General features: G+C 39.5%; 1 protein-coding gene across 1 annotated transcript; it reads right to left on the bottom strand.

The window, feature by feature from the left end:
• On the bottom strand, positions 1 to 11068 carry atxn10 (ataxin 10). Its single transcript, XM_005725143.1, has 11 exons — positions 10903 to 11068; positions 10155 to 10346; positions 9755 to 9840; positions 9119 to 9215; positions 8849 to 9013; positions 8671 to 8751; positions 8286 to 8442; positions 7999 to 8116; positions 7588 to 7769; positions 3549 to 3612; positions 1 to 1947 (listed from the first exon to the last, which is right to left on the bottom strand). Exons 1-11 carry the CDS (start codon positions 11031 to 11033, stop codon positions 1763 to 1765), a joined length of 1458 nt encoding a protein of 485 aa, XP_005725200.1. The 5' UTR covers positions 11034 to 11068; the 3' UTR covers positions 1 to 1762.
• Positions 11069 to 11816: the final 748 nt, after the last annotated feature.

The following is an 11816-nucleotide window of genomic DNA, read 5'->3' as shown; positions in this document are numbered from 1 at the left end:
TCTTTGATACACGCAGTCCTTTATTATGCATTAAACTCATTATTCATAACCTCATAGTACGACCCGAAGAAAATGAAGCTTTGAAACCCCAACCAGAAGGCACAAGTACATTATAGTAGAGGCCTGTGGTGTAAAATGCTGACATGGGAAACAAGAAATCATGACCTTGACCAATGTGGTACTAATGTGTTAGGAGATGACCACATGGCTGCAGCCATGCCACCTCATTCAGCCAGGCTGACTTGCACAGGCTCTTTCCTGTGAGGCTGAAAAGCATTGCAGCCATTCAGTCAAGTGCGACTAACAGCTGTTTTGTTAGCCGTCTGAAATCCTGGGGACCGGAACCCCATAAGCTCCCTTCACTATGTTGGCGGATCGAGAGGAGAGTCCGACCAATTGTTTCAACACATTTTGTCATTAAAAAATCAGGTGCAGAGCAAACAGGGTGGAGCAGGGTGTTGGCAGGCGCATAAAGCGCTGCTTTGTTGAGTTGTCAGGACCGTTCAGCTTATCCAGCAGCAGGAGGGATGTCATTCTGCAAACTAATGCTTATGGTCCGATTCCTCTCACTCGCTCTGCAGATGCACAATTCCAGTATGTTTTTATCTACTGCCTACTGATGTAGAATTGCTATCACAGGTCAGCAGACCAAACATGGCTACAGCTAAACAGGAAATACAATATTGATGAAATATTCCCGGAAAAGTCTCCGGAGTCTGGTATAATAAATAATAGATTGCTCAAAGTATTGTGAAGTGCAAGTTGGTGTTATTCTAGAATGGTTAGCACTCATCCTGCATGCCATGATCTCTCTAATGACTTAGTTTTAATCATTAATGGATAGAAATAGAAGATTAGGGTGAAATTCACAAAACTATGTTAAGTATTTAACTAATACTGTTATAATCCTAAAACAAGAATAATTGGAAAGGCAAGCAAAAACACGGTAAACACACTGGGCCTTGTTTTGAAATAATGACACATGCATTTGTATTACTGCATTTCCCCCACAAATCGCCTTAGCTTATAATATCGTGAATACCATATCTGTGTAGATAAGTGGATATTGGAAATACTTGAACAAGGTCTTCATATCATGACCAAGATGCCTCCATTTAATTAGGTAAGGCAGGGAGGGGGTAGATTACATCATGTTTTGGTCATTCTCTGTTTCATGGTTACTGCAGAAGTGACTATGGGCCTGGGATTAAACCCAAACCCCTGCTGGTATCATCTGTGTCTGTGAAAAGCAAAAAGCCAGGATACTGCAGTGCTCTTTGTCTTTGGATTAAACCGCAAAGCATCAGCCCTGCCAAAAGTTACCAGCATGAGCTCGCCACTAACAAACTCATTTCCCAGACTCGGATCAAGACAAAGCCAGAGCTCCTGGCATCCTGACCTCTGCTTCTATACCACAGATCTTTTGTTTACATAATAGTTTAGGCTTGAGTACCAGCATTACTGAGGTAGAAAAGTACGTTATAGAGCATAATACATACTTTTCTGATCGCACTTTTTTGATTATTGTGTGGGCAGCAGTGTGACTGTTAGTTATCCTGGGCAGGCGCAGATAATATTTGTCTAATACTAAGCAGGCCTATAACCTGAAGAAGCTGCTTAAGTACTTGGTAACATTCATGAGGCTTTTAACACAAGCTGCATGTTCACCCATTAGCGTACACATTTCATGTATTCCCTTCTACTTTACATGGAAACCTGTTTATGGGTTGAGGACCTTCTTTCTCCTCACAGATGTTTTTTTTTAAGAGTCTTTCCTCACAGGTTTGAGCAGCAAGGTTCCATCTCGCTCTTCCACCAGGAAACCCAACTCCCTGAGCGCGGAGTAGTCAGCTGTGCCGCAGCGTTCCAAAGTGGCAATCAGTTTCTGGTTCTCCGAGTTGTGCTCCAGGAGGTTCCTGATGGTGAAGATTGCCCACTGGCTGATGACTAGAGATGCCCGGTTAAGGACAACAATGTCAAAGTTTCTGCTTTAGAGAGTGGAACATGCAGCTGTTCCATCTTTTATTTTTAAACATATTTTTCAATGACTTATTATTTCCTTATTTTCTCCTCATATTTATACAGCTTCAGAGGTAGATCTTCATATTAAAGATGGGAAAAGTTACAAATAATACAGTCAGCATATGTGGAAGCAATCCTTGTTAGACAAAAGCTTGGGAATCAGTTTCTGGCTTTCTCATAGAGAGGGGATCTCCATAATACAGTAAGGCTAAAAGAAACCAGGTTTAAAGAGAGATGAATAGCTGAAACTACTCATTTCAGACAAAGGACAAACTGAGGGGTTACACCACAGCCAAGTTTATGAGAACTATGGATGATTTTGAACAGATTAAAAGTGAGCAACAAAACAAAACACATTACTATTGCCTAAAAACAAGCATCCATTTAACACTGCTGCATCAATTTAAATCAAAATTTGTGGTCTTATTCAGTCTCTTTTGGAATTAAGTTTTGTATATTTGTACAGTAAAGCCGGTGAGTTTGCACCCCCCCCATAAAAAGCCAAAAAAAAAACAACAACAACTTTGCATCGCGCTACAAAGTAGTAGATGTCATGCAAGATGGATCTAGGAAATGATTTGTTATAGAAAGAAAATACAATACCAACAAAACCTGGAAAATAGATCAAGCTCTTTCAACTCATGAGCAGTTTTTATTTTCCCTGGGTCATTGACTTCAAAGACAGCCTAACAAACAAACGGGTTTGCAGACAGGTTGTGTATACTTTGCATTTCAGGTCACCCCATACACACTTTTTTTTCTAGATAACTACATTTTCTAGACAGGATGTAATGGTGGATAGACTGGGTTGTGGTTCTGTGTGTGTGGATGTGTCGGTAAGCAGACATGAAAGATAAACATGGGAACAAAAACAATGACCTGAAGACATATGCGTTTTCTCAAAGACTGTCAAAAAGTTGTGACAAAGATACATTATGTGTGAGCTCCCTCCAGTTTAAAGTCAGGGTTTGTGGGTCTGATGAATGTGGTGCTGGAAGCGTCACTTTCTTTTAGTGCAATAAATAAGTGAAAACTGGAGCTCCGCAGTGTACCAACTGTTTATTTTCTTTCTTCCAAGGTCTGCTGGTACCCATCAGCTAATTGAATCAAGCCCAATAAAGTGTAACTCCACTGGATAGAAGAAGAACGTTTCGCATTTTACTTTAGTTGTGTATTAAACTGGATTTAAAGTTTACAAAACAAAATTTGCATGTTGAATTAGCCATTTTAATACCAACTGCAACCCGTCACATGATACTGTCAACCATCTGCAAGCACAGCAACATAACTCTCTTCACATTTCGGCACTCTTTCCTTGCCAGCCAGTACACGCTGCAACAATTAAAGCTCAATGCAAAGTTGTGCAGGCAAGCCCACTACCTTTGCTGTACAAATATACAAATATACAAAGCTTAATTGCAAAAGAGCCCACAAACTTTTTGCTTAAATATGAAGAATGATTTAAATAAACATGAAATATGGCTACATTACCACAGCTTCATATTTATACTTCACAGAAAGGATACAAGGATTGTTGCTGTCAATGTTGCAGTTATCCAAGATGAGGGGGATGCCTTCAAGTTCTCGCACCTATGGGATATAAGAAAATGATATCAAATATAGAGTAACTCAGCTGCCAGGTCCCCAGCTAATTCCATAGTGTTACCTTCTAATGAATTAGAATGTAATTAATTACCCAATTTCTTTTGCTTGTTTTCACTGTTGTTTGTTCAACTTTAACGGTAACATATTACTGTAACGTAACGTGAGGCGTTGTTGACTACTTGATTCATTATCATCACTTCACCTGTCGGCTCAGCAGGTGTACTCGCAGTGAAACAGAGCAGAATGAGGCAAAACTAGCACAACTATAAATGACAGCAGTAAGCAGCTGCCTGATGACTCTCACATTGAACCAATATGAGACCAGTGTAAATAAATCGTCAAATGCCAATTTAGTATATTTATCCTTGGAGGTCATTTATTCCCAAATTCTACTTTCCAAAATCAGGAAAAAATAGAGCCTGATATAGCTTGATACAAAATGATTTTGGCTGCTCCATCCACCTCCATCTCAAACTATCCTCAGCATCCTCTTTTTAAACCAGACCTCTCTGTGGATCCGCCTTCATTACGTCCATGAATCGTCTCTCTGGTCTTCCTCTTTTTCTCCAGGCTGGCAGCTCCATCGTCAATATCTTTAATGAAATATATCCACTGTCCCTCCTCTGCACATGTCCAAACCAGCTCAGCCTTGTGTCTCTAACTTTGAACTGTCCCTCTGATGTACTCTTTCCCAGTCTTGTCCATCCCTGTCACTGCAGCTACTACAGCTCAGCACATCAATTTTGTTCTTGAAAAAAAATCAACCAGTACCACTCATACCTCAGGTATGTCAACTGGACCGACTTGAATAACACATTATTTTTAATTTAACACTGATATTGGATCAGTACTCAGCATCTGCTGAAGTAAAAACATTTACATATCAAGACCACAAACTGTCTATTGTTTATGCAAGAATAAAACCAGATACTCTTAATGAGATGTCTTATTAAGTGAACAAAACTATAGCAAAAGGTCTTGCTGTACAGTCTCTAGTTACTTTATATCTCTTTTTCAGGAGGAAATAAATCTGTATAAACTTACTTAAACAACAGATACTTTATATCCAAGATTTACTGAAAGAATTTGTGAGACGTTTATCGAGGTTCATGATTCGAGTTAAGAAACAGCAGACAAAGGAACAGTACAGAGATGCCCTTAGCAGAGCCTCACATCCATGCAAACAAAGCAGTGTGGTTGTGGGTTAGTCTAAGAGCACCACAACAGGACAATCTGTTCTTTATCATGTGTCTCATTCTATAGGCTTAATTGTTGTATTTGCTTTCTGATGCCCTCCGCACGCCGTTGCGGTTACTCTCCAAACACACTGGAGCAACAGAACAAGACAAAGTGCTGAGTTACAGAAAATGGAAATGTCATTTACACTGTCAAAGAAACACAGAGCACGCAGGTCTGCGTTTTCCACTTTAGGAATCATTGTCTGAAGTTACTGAAATTATATTTAAACTCATAAAGGGATGAATAACAAGCAGCTGGACCCTGACTTTCAGTCCGGCACAAGCAGTTCCTCGCTTTGCATGCACATCTTAAATTACAATCTCTCCCAAAGGTGAACAGAACGACATTTGGTTTACTGGAAGAAATCTGGGTGAAAACAGATACGTGGTGATTTCTGACCACTGACAGACCACAGATCAGCATCCATAAATATTATACAGGGGCCAACTGAGGGTGGCCATCCCACAAGCATTCCACAAATCTGTTCCTATTAAGTACAACCGAGTCTACAAAGTGATGTTGATACTGTCTGCTTTATTACCCATCTGTGCTTTACGCTGATAGCTGCATGCTGAAAGATGTCAATTGAGAAAAACTGATAAGATTTCTAAAATAAACAAGAAGCTAATGTTTCACATTTGAGCGGAAAACCGAGTTGTGTTGAAAGAACCCACAGCCTCTCGCTCAATTAGACTTTGCACTCGTTTGCACTCCTCAGGAGATTTGGTTTGAGGTTGCATGCAGCAGCCCATTTACTAGAACCTGCCTCTGAGCATGATCATTTAGTGGAGAGGTCAAACAAAGCAAACTAATTCAGGTGGGCCTCCCAAACCTCGCAGTCACATTTACACTTTTGACCCTCCAACTGTGTTGGACTGATTAAGGGTATTTGTTTAAATGCTGGGAGACCAAGGATCGCATTAGAAGGGCAGACCAGCAGGCTAGAATAAATGTAAGCAAAGAAAAACATTTAAATTTTAGGGTTTGTAAATATTTTCCTTTTCTAAATTCGATAATTGTTCTAAACCATAATTTCCTGACAGAACTATCAGTACATATTATAAAACTAACCAAAGAGGCTTTGGGCAATTTTCAATATGCTAATGTGTCTCCTCGCTTCCTTCACTTGACTCGTCCTTGCGTCTTACCTCCTCCTACTGAGGATGGGAGAGAGACAAGGAAGAGAAGCATATAAGCACCGACATTTACTAATGATGAGAATATCCACATTCCCACGTATAAAACCTTACCGCTGCCCATCTTTCAGAGCTAGATAGCTAGCACGTACAGGTAGGAATCAACAGGCACCACGTGATAAGATATCATGACAATATGATGTTTTACATTTTGCAATATGCTGAGTGTTGCAATAACATATTTTGTGATTTATTTTTTTGTAGCTGAAAATGATGTCCTAAAGTTAACTTTCTTTTTGGATAAAAAGATACTGACAAAATTTATCTCACTTCAGTTATTTTTTTTAGTGCAAATGAGATATTCAAGCACAAACACTGTCACCGAAACCTGCCATCCATGCTGCCGGACAGAGTCAGTCTCCTGTCACTTTACAATTACATGGTGTCAAGCAAGCAATTACATGTAACCCATTTCTGATAATACAGCAATTATCTGTAATAAATAGGCACATAGTGCTGTCTGTTGCAGTCTGCATAGACAAAAAAAACATTTAAGTATCACATTTGCTCTCAGCAACCTTCTTGTTCTACAGGAATATAACCAGAATGCAACCACTCAGCTGAGTCAAGTCCCCTCAAATTGTGCTCATTCAGACTGATAGTAGTGTGTTGGTAGTCTTCCTGCATTTATAAATTAAACAGCAATTATTTAAAATAATCTCTCAGAGAGTGACTGCAGTCATTCCAAGTCAGACTGCAACCGTTTGCAGAACAGCTTCCTATCAGGCGACCTGTGCTCTGCGCAGCCATTTAGTACAATATGAAAAAAGTCAATACAATCACCAGTCAGCCAGCTATGTTTTTGTAGATGCAAGGTGGTTGCTGTCCTATTTTTACTGTGACTGAGTCATTAGCTTGCTCTGAATTAGAAGGTAGCGTTGTTTGCTCAGCTAACATTTATCTCATGAAGATGGTGCATGAGATAAGCCATCTTTTTCAAAGTATCCTCACAGTATTATTTAATAAAATACTGATTTTTTAAATGTACCTCTATTGACGATAATGGCAAGGAAAATATTGTGATACCATACTGCATAGATTTTTCCTCTCCCCTACTAGATAGATAGAAAAAAAATAGCTAAAGTGCTTGAGCAGATTTCCCCACCTAACAGTTATTTCAAAATACCTCCGGGTACTTATTTGGGCAGCTATTTTGAAGTTTTACTTAAAGAAACGCTTCAGATGTGACAGATTTAAGTACAAGACTCTGTGAGTGTCTGTCTCTGACAGATAGGTAGACAGATATAAAGTTCTCTTTATGTCCCACTAATAGGATAATCATGAAATACTGTATGTAAATTCTCAACATATTTAAAATGGCAGCATATGAAGGACTCTGAGGTGCAGAAGTAAGATTTTTAGGTCAAGGAAAGACAGAGGACAAGTGGAAATATGACTCAGCACATTGAGCTACCTCTGATCTGGAAATTATGGCTTACAGCAAAATTTTCATTCACTCTTCGTCACAGTTGTTATCAAGTACCACCACAAACTTCCATCCCTGCACTCATTCATTTGTCCAAACCTTGTTCTGGTTGTTGGTATTGCTGTGGCAGAGGTTTCCAATGAGCCTGATGAGGTGTGCCTTAAAGCTGATGACAGGAGAATAAGAAGAAGAGTCTCCATCTCCACTGAAGGAGAAGTTCTGAGCAGCACTGAAAATATTCTTACTGGCCTTCCCAGTGGCGTGTACCTGCTCCAGGAGCTCTGCATGGACAGTTTGTGACAGACAACATGAAAAGCAGAACACCTTCTGAGAAGCAGCATAAAGCTATTCAGATTATAGCTGATTTTGACAAATGAGATTCTGCTTTTCTCCTTTAAGAAACAGATTAAATGATAAACCTCAAACTTTCCAGCATTTGGACTTTGCGGGCTGTTTAATTTAATGTCTGCTGTTGCTCGGTTGTTGACTTAATGGCTGTTTTTCATTTACCAACAGTAGTTACTAGAAGGTCTGGATGATCCTGTAGGAACATGAACTGCTTGTGGTCTGAGGTCATCTCACACAGCACATCCAGCAGACTAATCACTGTTAGTGCCTCCTGCAGGACCTGCAGGGGATTGCAACAAATGGGGGGCAGTCCACAGAGTAAGAATCTTTTGAGACACAATACTGAGTCAAAATGACTGAAACATAGGTTAATTCATTTCACACGGGGTAAGACTAACAAACGCAGAGTGAAAAACCTGCGGAAATTGTGTTGAATTTATGATCTGTACCTCATCACTGGACGCAGAACCCGTAGCAAGTGTGAGCACAGCACCACAACCTTTCTGGAAGGAAGTGGCCAGGAAACGAGCCACACTGGGAGGGATGCCACAGTCTTCTGAGCCCTCCTCTCTTAGCTGGGCTAAAAGTAGCTCTAATAAAGTAACTCTGAAAAACAAAATGTACATCTATATGAAGCATCCATAGTTTTTATTTAAATATTAGCTGTTTTTACTACTATTCTGTGCATCAATTCTCTGCAGTGCAAAAACCAAACAAACTAAAATAATAATAGGTTGAAAGGTGTTGTAGCATACATTTAACCATATCTTTATTTTTACAATTCTGTTTGAATGAATTGTTCATGTTTTTGTCCAAACAACAAAAATGAAGTACCTATCATGGTGAGACATTTCAGAGTACATGTTCTCCACCAGCGATGAAGACTTCAGGAAATGCTGTGTTGCAATCAGCACTCTGAAAAATCAATAAATAGCAAAGGGAAAGTAGCACTTAAATATGCCCTTAATGCATAACAACAGTTTTCAAGTTAGTACCATAATGATGCACTTACGTCCAGTCCAGCTCAGGCTGAGTCCTGCAGAGCTCCATCACCCTGAGAGCCAGCTCAATGTTCTGTGGCTTGGACAAATCTTCCACCTTGGCCTCATCCAGGCATGTGTGGATTACCATCGAGGTGTAGTTCACGGTCTTCTCATCGTCAGTGCTAAGCAGCTGCCTGTTTGGATACGTTCGGGTTGACAGAATTACCAATATAGAATCTGCATGTGATTTTGGAGTCAAACAAAAAGATGAGGGTGAGATTTTGGCACACAGAACTTACAGGAAAAGGTCTGGGAAGCTTATCATCCAAATGTCATCTTTGCACAACTGGTTACCAACAGCCAAGTTACCAAGAAACTGGATGCCACAGCGAAGAGCTGAGCCACAGAAAACCGATCAAAAATAAGAAAAAAAACACTCAACATTCATTTTCCTCCATGGTGTATTGCTTTTATGTCCCTCTAGACTGTTAAAGTTTTTTGCCTACTCTTGAATACAAAAGAACTTGACAGAACGGTTTCTTGTAAAACTCAAAGAACCCTAAAAAAAGAAAAAAGAAAAACAGCTCTTGATAGTGACATTGTGACAGGATGTAAACATTAATGACATCCTCCCCTAACTTGAGCTGTAATATTAGCTGGATGCACACTTCTTCTGGTTGGCGGATGTAGACTGTTGACAGAAAATAGTTCTTACATGAAACTGCCTACACAAAAGGCATAATATTTTTTTGACTAGTCAAAGTCATAATTTCTTTTACAATTTGAGCACCACAAGACAAAAACAGCACAATCTACTTCCATCTCTAACAACCTCTATAGCTCACTTCAAAACAATTTAGTTGGCTTTGAAAGGGACAAAGGAAAAACACATAAGTACTGTACCTTAAGCATCAGTAGCTGAATTTTAGACTTACGTTCGAAGATGGTATCTGGAATCTCCATATTTACAGTAGATAAAAATCTCAGGAGTTTGAGGGATACATCAATGAAACCAAGTTCCCTAGTTGACAAAGACACATTATGTCAAGTGTTTCTTTGTCTTAAGAAATAATGCCCAATAATCTAACAAACTTTGACATAATATTATAATAAACTGCAAAAATAGCACTTCAACAAATCCTGCAATTGCAAAGATATAATTGTACAGGTTCCTTAAACATAAACTGCCAAATTTTAGCAGGAAAAATGCTCAAGAAGGATTTTTAGCAGAGTTTCCAAATAAATCAGTCACTAAACTCTATGACCATTGTTTACTTAATTAATTTGTATTTACTGAAAGATCCCCCTCATGCTGCTTTGTGATGTCGGGGATACCTGAGCAGACTCTGGTTACGTATACTCTGGACACAGGAGTTCCTCTGAGCTCTGAAGCACTCTGCGGTCAGCTGGAGCTGCAGGGTAAAGGTCTGCACATCCTCACTGTCCAAGCCGGCAGCCTGCAGCTCTTCACAAAGTCTGGTCAGGACCTTCACAAGAGTGGAGAATGTCTTCTCCTCCACAGCATCTCTGACAACGACAAACAGGTGAACAAATACACAATATTCATTTCATTTGCAGTACTCTCACTGGGAGACCACCAGATATAAAACACAGATGTAGTTAATAACGCGGTATTTGCACTACATTAGCTGGATCTTGCGTGAAACACTGTCTTTTTTCCATTAAGAAAAAAATAAAAATGAAGTTCACAATTTGAATCCAAATGTGCGGGATACTCCTGTGCTACAAATACTACAGAAGGGAGCATAATGTCACGTGCACAGGCCGTTAAATTTTAATAAGCAGAGTTAGCTCCTGCACAGGAAAAACAATGCCAGTAATGCTTAAAAATTTGCTTTTAGTACAAAACCACGTACTGAAGCTATACTGCTGATATGTGTTAGTTTTGTTTTTTTATGCTGCAGCGATCATTATTAGGTCTGAGTTCAGAAACCGGGCGTGCCGTTATATTTGGCTGTGCGTAGTTGACAGTTGGGTATTTTCAAGTTACTGTTAGCTTAGCCGGACCGCACTGATACGGCCCATTTCCGTATAAAACATAAATAAATTACCCAGACCTCACCTGTATTCGACATCCCGCAGCGCAGCTGTAAATGTTTTTAAAGTCTGCAAGTGTTCAGGTCCGTGTTTTTCATTTAAAATGCCAGCGATGGACGCTGAGGTCCCCAAAATGATGTCGGTGGAAGCTGCCATGTTTGCCTGTTTCACGCTTGTGGGCGGGACGTCCGGAAAACTCTTTAAGACATTATTGGTTCAAATCAGTATGGGGCGGGGACTGAGCATGTGCTGCTGTTTTCTTGGTGAAGAAGAGTCGCCTAGACTGCTGTGTAATGAAGGCTGTGACTGCAAATAGACTCTACAGAATGAATTTTCATGTGTTTTTGGATAAAACTGTGGGTAAAAATGACTTAACTATTCTGTGTTTCACTGTAATGATTTGATTAAGCACTTAGCACTGAGAAAGACAGAAGTAAATATAGAACTGATGAGAGCCATCAAGCTTCTGGAGACCAAGGTTATTTTAGTTAACTAAAAAAAGGAACAAACTAAAAATACATATGAAATAACATTTTAGTTGACTAAAATAAAACAAATAAAACATAGACTTAAATGTAAAACTAACTGCAATTATTTTATGAACTTGGAAAACTTGTTTGTTTTTTTAAATAGAGAGACCAAACTCTATTTACACTAGTCTAATTTTGTATCCATTATAACCTCCCTAAAATTGCTATAGGATGCAGCTGCATTCACATCTCAAATCCATTCACCAAAACCAACATTTGAAAAGTTCAAATGTCAATCCATTCAACCCAGATAGTTTATAGAGCAGCTACTGCAACTGCAGCTGCAAAGCCGCAAGACAAGCCTTTGTGATTTCCATGTAGAGTGGCAAATTTTAGATTACAGATCCATTATGGTTCTCTCTTGTATTTCCACTGGCCTGGAACAGCACAGCAGCGGTGAAAAGCAGCT

The sequence above is a fragment of the Pundamilia nyererei genome, unplaced genomic scaffold (genome assembly GCF_000239375.1).
Source record: "Pundamilia nyererei isolate P.nyererei 1_Seehausen unplaced genomic scaffold, PunNye1.0 scaffold00014, whole genome shotgun sequence".
Classification (NCBI taxonomy): Eukaryota; Metazoa; Chordata; class Actinopteri; order Cichliformes; family Cichlidae; genus Pundamilia; species Pundamilia nyererei.
This window is presented reverse-complemented; position numbering and strand designations above follow the sequence as displayed.

What these genes read in the sequence shown, in the direction of transcription:
- atxn10 (XM_005725143.1), bottom strand. Translation starts at nt 11,033, where the DNA reads ATGGCAGCTTCCACCGACATCATTTTGGGGACCTCAGCGTCCATCGCT. An exon ending in CTGCGGGATGTCGAATACAG is followed by an intron (nt 10,347 to 10,902) that starts GTGAGGTCTGGG and finishes TGTCGTTGTCAG; the next exon opens with AGATGCTGTGGAGGAGAAGA. An exon ending in CCTTCTAGTAACTACTGTTG is followed by an intron (nt 7,770 to 7,998) that starts GTAAATGAAAAA and finishes CTGTCCATGCAG; the next exon opens with AGCTCCTGGAGCAGGTACAC.